This window comes from Cynoglossus semilaevis, chromosome 17 (assembly GCF_000523025.1).
Source record: "Cynoglossus semilaevis isolate Cse_v1.0 chromosome 17, Cse_v1.0, whole genome shotgun sequence".
In the NCBI taxonomy this organism is placed as follows: Eukaryota; Metazoa; Chordata; class Actinopteri; order Pleuronectiformes; family Cynoglossidae; genus Cynoglossus; species Cynoglossus semilaevis.
In genome coordinates this window covers 10,537,111-10,551,305 of record NC_024323.1, presented here as the reverse complement: position 1 = coordinate 10,551,305, position 14,195 = coordinate 10,537,111, and the positions used below count along the sequence as shown (strand labels likewise).

At 39.1% G+C, this 14,195-nt stretch overlaps 3 protein-coding genes across 4 annotated transcripts in view; all 3 read left to right on the top strand.

The window, feature by feature from the left end:
- Positions 1-1,001: 1,001 nt before the first annotated feature.
- On the top strand, positions 1,002-5,333 carry gdpd3a (glycerophosphodiester phosphodiesterase domain containing 3a). Of its 2 annotated transcripts, none has more exons than XM_017040630.2 (10): positions 1,002-1,615; positions 2,312-2,354; positions 2,566-2,701; positions 2,836-2,881; positions 2,998-3,116; positions 3,287-3,376; positions 3,586-3,719; positions 4,209-4,268; positions 4,345-4,396; positions 5,178-5,333. In XM_017040630.2, the coding sequence occupies exons 1-10, from the start codon at positions 1,447-1,449 to the stop codon at positions 5,325-5,327; spliced, it is 999 nt and encodes a 332-aa protein (XP_016896119.1). In that variant the 5' UTR covers positions 1,002-1,446; the 3' UTR covers positions 5,328-5,333. The 2 variants fall into 2 exon arrangements, with proteins under 2 accessions (XP_016896119.1, XP_008328322.1); XM_008330100.3 differs by having other exon boundaries at positions 1,015-1,585.
- A 1,486-nt stretch (positions 5,334-6,819) lies between these two features.
- Positions 6,820-10,507, top strand: ypel3 (yippee-like 3). Its single transcript, XM_008330101.3, has 5 exons — positions 6,820-7,138; positions 8,052-8,170; positions 8,276-8,319; positions 8,800-8,908; positions 9,395-10,507. Exons 2-5 carry the CDS (start codon positions 8,054-8,056, stop codon positions 9,482-9,484), a joined length of 360 nt encoding a protein of 119 aa, XP_008328323.1. The 5' UTR covers positions 6,820-7,138; positions 8,052-8,053; the 3' UTR covers positions 9,485-10,507.
- Positions 10,508-13,675: 3,168 nt separating this feature from the next.
- The window catches only part of LOC103393222 (V-type proton ATPase 16 kDa proteolipid subunit), a 5,111-nt gene continuing 4,591 nt past the window's right edge, over positions 13,676-14,195 (top strand). The window contains exon 1 of the mRNA XM_008330102.2: positions 13,676-13,921. Within this exon, the coding sequence (XP_008328324.1) occupies positions 13,849-13,921 (73 nt within the window). The 5' untranslated portion in view covers positions 13,676-13,848. The remainder of the gene's footprint in view (positions 13,922-14,195) is intronic.

Below are 14,195 nucleotides of genomic sequence, written 5' to 3'. Positions count from 1 at the left end.
TTATTTAGGGCCCTTAACATACAGACCTGTGGACAGGAGCGTTCACCTGGAGGAGTCAAATCTGTTCCCCTTAAAAAGAAAATATTAGGGATGTGGGCCAAAGCAGGCCTGCTACTTGCCTTCCAGGGCAAAGCAAAGAAAGCCACTTTATTTAAATAAGACAATATCCACAAACAGAGAAAATGAAATGTTGACAAATAAGTAGTGGATTTCTTCATTTGCTTCAAGTGCAAACACTTCACTATTGCATTTAAATACGGTATGTCCATGTCCCTTTATTATAAAATTTTCAAAGTCTGCATGTAAATATGAGGAGTTGGTGCCAGGAAGATTTTGTTTCTCATCTTTCTATGTAACAGTCCCAGCATGGCTGCTTGGCTCCTCTGACATTCACAGAGTCACTAATGGAAGAATGTAGTGAGAGCTGGAGCTGCTTGGCTCCTCTGACATTCCCAGAGTCACTAATGGAAGAATGTAGTGACCATGGCAGGGGGAGAAAGAGAACAATTTTATTTATCTATTTATTTTTTATTAAAGAGGAGGATGTTTACAGGTTTCACATGCAAAAGTAAATGAAGGTAAAAAGCCAGTATGTCCTGTTGTGCAGCAGTTAATGGAGTCCTGTCTGAATTGTTGATTGTTGTGTCATTTGTGAGAGACCCTTACCAGCTGCACTGTCAGTGAAGTTGAACAATGCACAACTGCACACTCTGCACTGCATGTTATATAATGTATGTCATTGTTTATATTGTTCTCAGATGTCAGGCTTCAATGTTTCTGGATGATTCCAGATTTCAGTCAAAAGAATCAGAATTGCCTTAAAAAAATGAATTAGGCAATTATTGCAATTTGCTTAAAAAGTAAAAGCACAAATGACTAAAATAGGTACAAATAAAACAAAAACGGCAAAAATGAAATATATATTTATATACATATGTGCATAAATATAAATATGTGTGTGTGTGTTTACATGAATCTGTCTGTGACAGCGATTTTGGTCACCATGATTTGCCAGTATGCATGCATGCATACACGGACACACATGCATGCACACGCACAAACGCGCATACATACACACTCACGTTCATTCCTACTGAACAAACTGCACAGTAAAGAGAAGGATATCGTACTGCCACAGGCAGGGGTGAGGCCGGAGAGCCGCAGAGTGAGGGCGATTCTTGAGCTAGTGCTTCATTAACTTTTTTTTTTTTTTTACAGCTCTCTCTGTTCAGGGGTGACAAACCTATCGTCCTATCTGAAGCATGTACAGAGCACGTTTTTTGGTTTTACCAGTCTGTCCAGATTTTTCCTAATATTGTCAAAGAAATGTGAGAGAGCAGCCAAGTGTTTCTGGGACTTGTGGAGACTTGAGATTTACTTTTCTTCCTTGGATGAGACCCTGCAGACCCTCTCTCCGCTCAACAAAGGTGTTTGTTTATTGACAGAATGAGCAGCTTTTTGTATTTTGTCCTTCCTGCGTTGGGGGGATACACGCTCACCTCCTTGTACCTGCTGAAGAACCCGCACATTCTCCACAGGAGGAAACGCACAGGCTTTTATTGCACACATATCTCACACCGAGGAGGTAGGAAGGAGACATGTTTTCTACACGGAGGTGGGATCAAAGTTTTTAAAAAAATTATGGAACACAAACAGGATGATGTCTGTCTGTAAATCAAATCCAGGACTGTAGAATATTGAGCTGAAATCTTTGTTAATTTCTACTGCAATGTATTCACTTGAGTCCACAGTAATAACTGAGTATTTTTATGTGTTGTGTTCATCTAAGTATTTACAATAGCTAGTGTTCTAAAAATGAGTGTCCTAATTTACCTTGGGGTTCCGCCAGGCTCCATCCTGGGACTTGTTTCCTTTTTCTCAATTGCATGTATTAATTGTGGAACATATTTAAAATGTTCTGTTCCATTATATCAAAAGGAAGTGACCTATGGAAACCATTCCTGAAAAAAAAAACAGTTAAAACAGTTAGACCTATGATAACTGCCATAGTCTCAATATTGTCATCATTGTAATGTGAATCCTTAGAAATGTGATTTTTGTCGTGCCTTTAATTTGATGGTCAGATTTCTTCTGTGACATTTTTCCACATTTAAGACAATAATTAAAGGCTTATTTGTGACAGGATTCCTGGGAATTGTTCTGTGCTTTCAAAGAACAGTTTCCAGGTACAATATTAAAATAACAGGAGGGAATTAGAACTAAGAAGAATGTCATAAGTGTTGTATTTGTTCAGATACAACACATTGTGCAGGTTTGTTATTACTGTGGCCTCACTCCTGCTTGTTTTCAGGGTGTGGGGAGAGAATAGAAAGCACCATGGAAGCCTTCACACAGTGAGTAAGAAGTCACTGAAAAAACAAATGATCTATGAAACTAAAATGATTGGACATAAAAATACCTAAGAAATTGTTGAATTTGCATTTGTTGACACACAAAAAATACATTATTTATGCATTTATAACTTGCAAAAAAGAAAAAGAAAAAGGAAAAAAAGAAACATCAGACAGAGGGAAGCATAGCAACTAACGTCTTCCCCATCTCCAGTGCGCTGGAACAGGGCACCGAGATGTTTGAGTTGGACTGTCACCTGACACATGACGGACACGTGGTGGTGTCCCATGATGAGAACCTGCTGAGGCAGACAGGACACGACGTTACCGTCTCCTCACTCAATCTACAGGTAAATGTTAAAAAAAAAAAAAAAAGTTTTGTTAAAACAGCTGTATATTTCCAAGAAGAATGTTGAGAATTATCCCTATAACGTACGTTTCAGTGATCAGTGCATTGTTTAACCACGTTTTCCAACTCTTCCAGGATTTGCCTTTGTATAAGGAACAACTCGAGGTGACTTTTTATGCAGGTAAGTTTCATCTCTCAAACGTTACCTTTGCTAATCATTAACAACAACAAAAAGCTGTTTAATGTGGAAAGGTCGATTAGTCAACAAGTATGTGTGTGTGTGTGTGTGTCCTTCAGGTCACTACAGCAGCGGTGCAGACAGACAGTTTACTCTCCTTGAAGAAGTGTTTAAGAAATTCCCTCGTGTTCCTGTCAGCATTGAGCTTAAAGAGAACAACCATGGGCTGATCCAGAAGGTACTACACACACAAAACAATGATCATGGAACCTCAACAACAGTCTTTATTTAGACTATTATTGTGGGCACACAGGGGTTGTTAATGAAATAGTGGAATAAACATCACTAACTACGTAAACTAATTGTTTATATTGTTTTTTTTACTAATGTTCCTCTTTTCACATTTAGGTTTCTGATCTGGTGAAGAAGTATCACAGGGAGGAAATCACCGTCTGGGCCTCAGTCAACTCCAGCATCATGAAGGAATGCCACAGAACGGTACATGTGAACCACAAGGAGGAGACAAAGCTCCTAGTACAGTTGTCGTAGTTCAGTCGCAGAAAGGTCATTTGTTTTGTATGTGTTACCACACATTTACCTTCTCTCTCAGTTCTCTGTCAGCAGAAAACACTTCCTCATTTACTCATGCACTTATAAACCTGTGGCCTCTCTCTCTCTCTCCCTCTCTCTCTGTGTGTTCCTCACAGAACGCCTCAATGCCGTACAGTTTCACTGTGAGACGAGGAGTGCTTCTTCTGCTCCTCTTCTACAGCGGCCTGCTGCCCTTTGTGCCACTGGGCGAGAGCTTGCTGCAGTTCTACCTGCCACGTATCTTCAACAGGTGTGGCTGCGTGCCTGTGTGTCCATGCATGTCCGATGTGCCGTCATACATATCACACCTAGACAGGCCCTAATTTTAAATAAAGGCAACTTTGACCACAAAACTGATGTAAGGACTTTGTAATTGACCAATCAGTTTTAATTATTTTTCTTTTAAGTATCAGAGAAGTGAACATTTTAGATTTAGACATCAGCTGCCAACAACTTATTTACACTCATCACAGACTAAACACTTAATCACTACCTTGGGAAGATAATTATCAGATGAAGTCACGATAGTTTGAAATGTATCACTATTTTTAGTACATTATATTTAATAGTTTCATTACTTGTGGCAATTTGCATCAGATTTTATTCACACTTTGTTCTCTGGTTGCTAGAGAAATGGGAGTCATAGTATACTATTGAAATTTAAAACTAACAGTCTTAACAGGATTTGTAAGAATGAACCTGAAGTTGCTTTTTTTTGTCTGTGTCTGTTTTGCTGAAGGACGTTCATTCCTGAGAAACGTTTCTTGAGAAACAGGCTGGTCGTCTCTTTGTTGGGCAAGTGAGTAAATACAATACAATATCCAGTGTCAATATTCAGTACTGTTCATGAGCAGTGTCCTGTCCTCTCTCTGCAGAGTAACAATGAGGAGGAGTCTGTTCAAACACCTCGCAGATCGAGGAATTCAGGTACGAAGAATACTCGTGTAAATCATCTGGGTTCTGATGCAATCAAATTAAAATTCTATGGCCTCAACCAGAGACCTTTGGACGTAGCCTTGTGGATAAAACGAAACAGTAAAGTCATGGTAACAGACAGGAAGTTCTCTGCTGGTTTCATACTGTATATTCAGTATAAAAGCAAACCCATTTATAGTAAATTAGAAGATAAAACATGAGCAAGGACGTAAGAATGGATTTAGGTCTGAAGGCGATTTCTTTTCTTTTTTTTAAATTTGGTTTAAAACCCACTGACTTTTAGTATCTATATGAAAACACACTATGAGCAAGAACTGAGGAATTGTTCTTTTAGAAGAAGGGAAGACCACAAGATAAGAAAACAACATTTATGTTGTTGTTTCAAGAGATAAACATTTAAACATCACTATCTTTCTTTTCTTAGAAATTCTTGCAACAGAATATAAAGATTATTCACGTTTGCAAAGCAGAACCCTGCTGCTACCACGGTCCTGATAACTGATTGTTGCACTACATCGGTTCTGACACCATCTTATATCAGTTTGTATTTACACAGTGCGTGTCGATGCTCCAGGGTCTGATTTCATGTTGATGCCTGCTCTGATTTGACAGCAATTCTGAGAAAAGTGCAGTAACAGGGTTTCTACGTAGACACATGCTGAAGAGAAGATCTTCCTGTTTGCATTACACACAGATGAAGTTACATGAGTTGGATCAAGACGATAAATGAGGGCCTGCAGATGATAATGCAGCTCATTGTTTGTTTTTCCAGGTGCATTTGTTTGTGTGTAACGAAGACGAGGATATAAAAGCTGCATTTGACGTTGGAGCGACTGGAGTGATGACGGACTATCCCACCGTTCTATCGAGATTCCTCTGCCAAAACCAAAGCCAGGATTGTGGACAAACAGCTCTGCAGTAAAATAAACAAAGGACAAAAAAAATAGAACTAATTTCCCCTGTCATTATCAGATAAGTCAAAGAACTGTTTGAACAAAACACTCAGCCATAATCACTGCTGAAGGAATAACTTGTCACGTGCTCAGAAACCAGTTCACGTCTCTGTTCCTCCAGTCACAATCATTCTTGTCACGTGCTCAGAAACCAGTTCATGTCTCTGTTCCTCCAGTCACAATCATTCAGAGGCAATCCAGTGTTTGAAAACACAGCCATTGATTTCCTCCACAGTAACTCTGAGTGAATATTTAACCAGCAGGACCCGGTCACCTGATTTGGTCTCATTTCTCATGATAAGAGAGTAAACGTGACTTTGTTGTGACTCTACTGTACCTGCAGATGTTTTCTGACAATACTCACCTGGTTTGAGTAAAAGTGTTAAAATTAATATTTTGAGCCATAACAACAATTGACAACCAGTCAAGAAAAGTACAGTCACTGACAGTAAAGATTCATGTGGGTGACTACTTTTTGTTGTACTGTACAGCATTGTATTTTAACCAAATCTACATTGTTATGTGTCTCCAGGCCAAGGTCAGAGTCCATTGATAACCAGCCTGATATTGTCAGTGAAACAACTGCTGTGTTTTTCTAACCTATTTGGCTTCACTGTGTGAGTGATGAGTGACTTCATGGAAATATTTGTGGGTGGATCCCTGAGGACTTAGGTCTTTTATGGTGTGGATACAAAGAGCAAAGATGTGAGTAAATGACCCAGCAAAGAAAATGGGGCAATTGTCATGATTGAATAAGGGATATAATGCTGAGGCCAAGAACAGTGGGGGCACCTTATCAGTCATAGAAGTGTTTTGTCAACAGAGATAAGTAAATACGTATTGTTTGAGAAAGAAACCAAACGTCCAGTAGAAGAGAAATGTAGTAAATGAAGTGATTGGTGAAAAGTATGAAAAGTATCAATAAACTTTTTATGTTCACATAAAGTCATATATTCAGTCACAATAAATCCTACAATAAAACACTCAAAATCTGAAATTGGGACCAAAACAATATGTTTAAATATTTGTATAGTTTTGCATAGACTTGTCAAACTATAAAGTGACACTTTCATTTAGAAAGATCGGTGACCTCTCTCCAACCGCGTGGTCTCAAATTTCCAAAAATAAATAATAAAAACAAACACTAGTCGCCGTTCATTGTTTACAGTCCAAGGTGCAATGTTTTACGTGTAATTTGCAAAGATTTACCTCCGACGGCATGACAACCGTGCTGTACGTTTTGACAAAATAAAAACAAATACCACTGTGTGGTAATAAATGACGTGCGTTCGCTCTTCATCATTTCAAACAGCCATGTTCAAAGCGGGCACTGATAATCCATCAACCCTTCAGAGAACGGTTCCGCCCATCACCCTAAGATAGAACAAATCTAATTGGTTGACCCACATTCCCTGCGTCATCTCAGCCTCTGATTGGTCAGCAGGGATTTGTTTTGCACTCTTTTAGACTTCCTCCTCTGCCTGTTTTCATAAACAAACCGCACGTCCAAACCACTTTCTGTTTGTCGTAGAATTCTTCGATATAGATAAATTGTTTTCCTGTATTTGACTGAAAAAGAATCAAGTGGGTAAACGCTGCTGAACACCGAGGTTGTTCCGATTTGTCAGAACCGTGTGAGCACCGAAAGCGTGGTGGACTGCTGCACAGAACCTGCTGCTGCTGCTGCCGTCGCTGCATAACACAAACCCGCTGCACATCGATTTTATTTTTTCTGTCAAAATCCGTCTGCTTATATTGTAAACATCTCCTGTAAAAACAGGTGAGTTCACACACACAGACACACACATTTAGAAAAACCCTGTAAAGCGCCTTCTGCTTCTGTTGTGTTGTGATCCTTTGGAGTTAGCAGAATGTGGCTACTACTGTTAGCTTTCTTCGCTGTCCGTCTTTTATAAACACACTCATTGACACACACACACACACATACATACATACATATTTAATTACAGAAACGTTGCTATCAGTTCATGTCCACTGTTAGATTTTCAGTAGCTCTAACTCTAATAGAGCGAGTTTGGTGCAAACCAGCTTCCTGTAAATAGATCTGCGCCCTATTTTTTTTCTGCTACTGTTCCACGCACACTGACACCAGAAGATGTATAACTGCAACAGCCCCAGGCCGTTTGCCACATGCTCAAGCTCCCAGTTTGTCTTTATGGAGAGCTCACATGGAAATATCTGATACTGTTTGTTATCTGTAATTCCTCTCGTCCAATGATTGACGTTGGTGGGTCACATGTAAAATATGGTGCTGCGTCCATATATTGCTCCTCTTCTTTCCCATATAGTTAGAATTATAGTCATTAGTCATTATTGGCAGTAGAAATGGGAGCCAGTAGGTGGCAGTGATGCAAGCCAAAATGGCGCAAAGCTGCTGTCAACACTCAAAGAAGAAGGATTAAGTTAGAAAAATGTAATAAAATCACGTTTTAGCTTGTGGGACACTGAACATTGTGGATATTTAGTGAAAAAAAATCTATAGGTCAGAAAAATATTTGACAGACATTAGTGTTGTTTGTTTTACAAATAAGGCATAATTATAATGGGTCAAACTCTGGTCTTCGCCTACAGCACAGAGGAGCTCCCTAATGAGATTCTATAGCCTGCTTTTTATCTACCAATCCACAATAACCATTCACCACCTTGCTTTATTTTCTCTGTCGTTCTCTCAGACATGGTGAAACTGACCAAGGCCAAGACATTCCAGGCCTACCTGGACTCCTGCCACCGTCGTTATAGCTGCGTTCACTGCCGCGCCCATCTGGCTAATCATGACGATCTCATCTCTAAGGTCAGTGTAGTGTCACCCTGTGTGAAGGAAAGTGTGCTCAAACAATACAAAACTATAAAGTGAGACTTGAACAAGTTAAATCCATGTTGCTTTTGTCTCCACCAGTCTTTTCAAGGCAGTCAGGGCCGAGCCTACCTTTTCAACTCTGTGTAAGTACATGGTGCTTTGAATCCTTCCATTTTTTTCTGTTGCAGCATTCCTATTTTCATTTTGGTTGAAGACTTAAAATGTTAAAAGACCCATTTATGGTGCATTATTTTTAAGTTGCCAGTAGTTGATCATTTTGTGTTTCCTTAGAATGTTACAGAATTTCCCAGAAAAAAACCATCTAGTGCAAACATATTTATACACAGGCAACAGAAAATGTAATTTTCCGCAGAAAGTACTGTGAACTTGGCAGAAGTCGGTGTTTATCTTCTACTGGGTTGGTTGGCCATGAGTAATCATGCAGCAACTTAAGGATGTGGTGATAGTCAGTCTCTCAGCTCTATGTAAAATAGATCAACCCACTTGAAAAAAAAGTTAACTTTCAGAGTCTATTGCTCAGTTCCTGGAGAGAGAATATAAATTTTGATGACAGCGTAATGAAAAGGAGCTGCAGTTTTTAGAAATACTGTGTTGTGTTTTAGGGTTAACATTGGCTGTGGTCCTGCAGAGGAGAGGCTGCTGCTAACAGGACTTCACGCAGTGGCTGACATCTACTGTGAAAACTGTCACACCACTCTGGGCTGGAAATACGTGAGTGTGTGCACACAAACACACATGAAAACGCAGACAGCTGAGTTGTTCAACATTAACCAGATGTATGACGTTAGTCTGCATTTATAGCTTAGCTTCAGCATTCAACCCTGATTTCACCTTTTATATGTTTCATTGACTTTGTGGTAGTCTTAGGCCTAGTTTTTATATTGCTCTGTTTCCCTCTCTGTGAGATTTGACTTGATGACATTTTTTTCTGTGAGGTTATATAACCACTTTTTCATAGTTTGGACCGGTCTTGTATTCTTAATTAATACTTAATTACTAATCATTAAAAATCAATTGTTAACTTGTCATTAGTCAGAAGTATTACTTTAAACTATTTAGAAAAAAAATGAACCTCATGGTTCTTTGTTGGTGTCTGCACATCCTCTTTCGACATTAACTCTGACCAGAGAGGAGAGGAGTGGCGGTTTTGCATCCATCTCTTTGTTTTAAACCCCTTTTGTAACTTCCTCTCTGCAGGAACAAGCCTTTGAGTTGAGTCAGAAGTATAAGGAGGGGAAGTACATCATTGAACTGTCCCACATGATAAAGGACAACGGCTGGGACTGAGAGACTTCAGTGTTCACCGTGACTCTCATATAAAAAAAGAAAAAAGTTGCATCCCCTCTACGTCAAGGGTTCCAGTGTAGCTTCCTTCTCCCGCATTCGAGCCCCAGCTTCGTATGGCTTTGCCGACCGTAGCATGCAATGCCTCATCTGTTTCTCTTCTTTGTGTTTTTCCAACAAACAACAACAATGACACATGTGCTGCTATTGCTATCCTTATTGCTAGCTGTGCTGGGACATGGAACGAGTGAGTGCAGGGTGGTGTGTGAAAGTCTGACAGTGTAGTCATACAGGTGTGCTGGTTATTCTTCTTTTTAACTGTGTTCCAGTAATGACCCCCCATCCCCACTGTATGAGGGACCACCAAAACATGATGCTGTGTAGAGGTGTGGCAGTTAAAAAATAATGCAACCGTCCCGCAGGTCAGATGCAGGGGTTTGGGGGTTTTTGTATGAAGTTCAGTCATCATGGGCTCAAGTGTTTTATCTGTTAAACCTACCCTTCACTTACAGGGAAGGGTGTCGGAAAAAAAAACTCTTAATTGGTGACGTTTATAGTAGTAAGCGCAGTGATGTGGTTATCTTGTGCCAAATGCAGTCAGAGTGTGAAATTAATGAGGCCAAGTACACAAACATCCCCTGAACGACTTCTTAAATCTGGATTATTAGTGGTTTTTACTGTAGGTTTATTATTTGGTGTTTGTTTGTGTGTGTGTGTGTTTATGTGTGTGTAAGATGCCATAAGGTGTACGGTGTTTAGGTGTACGGTGTTTAAAGGCGTCAGTTCAGATTTCACGTCGTTGCACAGTTGTTACATCTTGACTCTGACTTCATGCTGATGAGATCTATTCTCTGTGTTTGTGTAGAACCTAAACGCTGAGCCCTTTTTCATGTGTTACTCTGCCCTGTTAGAGTGAAATGGATTTAGGATCATGTAGCGTATTTATGGTGATTTTATTTTGTCTTTTTCTTTTTTTAAATGTCTGCTTCTTCATTTTTCATTAAAATGAATTATTTTAACATTTTACAATGCACTTCTTCACTTCTTCATTATGTATATGTGAAGCATGTTTTTACACATACATATACAATACATAGGTTTTAGGCGGCTATATATGTATATATTTGTATGTGTATGTATCTAGCTAAATGTACATGTATGTATTTAACCATAGTCATAACTCACAGTAAATAATGTTACTAAAACACAAAAATGTAATGTTACAAAAACATTTTTTAATGTACATTTTAATTTGAGAATATGTTATGATACAACGATTTAATTTAATTTGTTTTCAACACTTTAATATAGTTTTCTCATATAGTATAGTCGCTCAGTGTACTTTTTTGCAAAGACCAGCGTCTCCCCCTGGTGGTTCACTATGAAAATGTTCTATGATGATATGAAGCCGAAAATTAATTTCTCCTTCTGAACTCATGAAACATTTTTTTTATTGTTTAAAGTTAGGGTAAACCAGATGCTGAAGTGAAAGAATCATTTCCTTAATGGAGTGAACCACCTGATGAAAAGTTCATTGATATCTACGTCACAACTTCAGCTTCCTCATTCTCAAGCCTCCCTTTGAATGTAAAACAATTTTATGGTTTCATTTTTTCATGTGTTTGAAAATAATACCATATAATTGTTTGATGACAGATTGATATCTAAACACAAGAGTTTTCAACATATTCACTGAATTTTCCAAGTTACAAAAAAACTTTAGTTGGCTCTGCAGATGTTTGTCAGAAAGAAAAAACTGGTCTGTAAATTAGGCCATCCTAAAACAAATCTCCCAGCCACCCTTGGATCAGACTCTCAAACCCTCATCAGCCAATCACAGTACATACACTTAGCTCCTCTTATTCTGAAGTAATTGTGATCATACTCCAAGCAGGAGTGGATCACATGAGTGAGCTTTCACCAGAACTAAAAGCTTTTTTATGACAATTTATGGAGAAACTGCTGAGAGTCATGTGAGTAAAGGTCAGTCCAGCGATCTGAATGTGTTGTATTTGCAAGAAAGGCTTTCACAGATGACAAGGGGTGAGAGAAACCCTGTGAATAGTATTGTTAAAAAAACTAAAAAACACAGTTATCTACAGCCCTGTGTGTGTCAATGGTGCTAATGGTTACCCTCTCACCATCACATCTTCCTTAATATTCCAGAATATTCTATACAATAGCTATATTAATATAATAGCTATACATGTTTTACACAGACATTTCAATGACATTTAATATGTTCCATATTAAATCCACACTTCCTACTTTGTAATGTATTTTACGCAAATACTGCTGCCAAACATCCCCAAACTTCCCCAAAAATAAGGCTAATTCTACTCTACTTTTAAATGCTTAATACAGTATTTCTTTCCACACTTCTCGTAGCCACATCTTTGTACAGTATGTTTTTTTTCCCCCGTATATCCTGGAAATCCTGCATGAGTCGAGATCCACGTGAAAATTACCTCAGCTGTCTATTTCTGCTATAGAGAATACTATTTCACCAGACATGTCCTGGTGATTCTTTGACTGTTCCTGTTTTAGTGTGTGACAAAGATGCTGATTCAGAGTCACAGCAGACCCATGTGTCTGTGGAAGTGAGCACAGCCTCACAGCATACGCTTCTCTACCTTCTTATTAATGAAAAAACATTTGGTTTCCACAAGCACACTGTTCCATCAAGAGCTTTTTTGTCATAGCACTATTAGATATAGAACTCAAGTCACATCCATATTTTCAACTAAAATATATAGGAGTATCCATTTCACACAACACTGATGTCTCCTTTCTGTTCCTCTCTCAGCAATCCTCTAATACAGTTATGTTGGGTGATTATCAGTGAGTCTGTAACTCATTCAAATAGTTGGCAACGAGCTGCAGAGTCACAATGGCATTTCCCCTGCCCTAAAATTGGAGGTAACACACTCACACTATTTTCACTGCTCCTAGACAAATTCTACTGGCCCGTGCCTGAACCAGGTCCAAGTAGCAACTTAGCTGCCGATTCAAAGGTTATCCAGTACATTCTTAAACAATTTAAAGCTTCCATCTATGTCACTGATTCTAGATCTGTTCTGATTTCAGCCCTGAAAGACGCCGTTTGTTGCAGCCTGTCTATGCTCTAGCCCTACGCAAAGTTCCAGATTAAAGACAACAAAACCATTAAATGCCGGAGAAAATAAAAAAATAACTGAAGCTTGAAGATGGCAAAAGGTTGCAGCTCCAAGTGAGGCCCTAATGGCCATATGACCGAAAACCTGCAGTGGTGCAACAAAACAAAGCCAAATGATGTCAAAATAAATAAAATAAATAAGAATAATAAAATAATAATAAATCATACAAATGACTTAGTACTTAGTAGAGTATTAATATCATAGGGTGATCTTAGCAATAGAGCAAATCCCAATTGTTTTTATAAGTAAAAAGTCAATATACTGATGACAAAATTCTTTAAAGATTGTAGGAAAGTCAAAAAGACTGTGAGTGAAACATATATTTTAATTTGCTAAATGGTGAAATTTCCCTTTTAGCAGACACCACAAACATCCATTTTGTATTCCAGTGTCACCTTGGCAGAGACCGTTTCAGGATATGCCTCCAAAAATCATCCAAGTCGTTTTTAATTATAGTTTAATACCACGTGAAGATTTTTTGGTTTTGGTTCAAATGACGCTATACCTGTCAGACTGATGTTTTTTTTAATAAAATATACAGCAGTGTGACACATCATGTGATGGATTCAAAGATGGAGCACATACGATGACGCTGGTTAAGATGGTATTTGTACTGTCCTTACCAACATGCTGTTTATTTGTTTACTGTGTTTGGTTTTATTGTAGTAAACACGGTGTTTGCAGACGAATTTGACAATTTATTTGACACACAATAATTAATACGCAGGCGTGTGACGACTACGAGCGTTTCAACCGCAGTCAGTTCTACTTGCAGCAGATCGTACCACAACACACACGATCTTCAAACCCCCTTACGTTTTGTTGTATTTATTCATTAATCTTAAGTAAACATGAATAAATTTGATAAATTGCATAAAATATACATTATTTTTAAGTAAATGTTGGAAAAAAAATGGAAATAGTAATAAAACAACGGCTTTGACCGTGTAAGCGTGACTGTTTTGCACACCCCTACGTCAGTACAAATAGACCCTCCCGATGTGGTGGGTCATGTGACTTTTTCCGTTTCGCCATTTTCCTCTTCCAGACCCGGTGCTCTCGCGGACGGATACCTTCTCGTCCTCTCTCAGCGTTTAAACCTGCCCCGAAGCTGACAGTTGGAAACGGTGGACTCTCAGTAAGAAGACACTTCGATTGCTGTAACTCAAAGACCCCCAAAGAAGAGCGAGAATGTCTGCAGAGAGCCCGGAATATTCGCCTTTCTTCGCCGTGATGGGAGCTTCTGCGGCCATGGTGTTCAGCGGTAACTACCCCAGGCCTCTTTACCTCACACAGTCGCGTCACTCGCTCAATGATAACGACGACTTGACATTCAAGTGTTGATGCTAGTTTTTCGTCTAAAAGTAACAGTTATCATAGGAAATTGTGACAGGGGTGTTGGTAGTCCGCTAGGTCACGGCTCATATACACGGTAACTCACGCGCACACACACCTGCCGCTCGTGCGAAGCTGATGGAGGAGAAGGTGTCCTCGGTCATCGAGCCGCTGACCACACGCTCCTCACTCCGCCTCCGTCG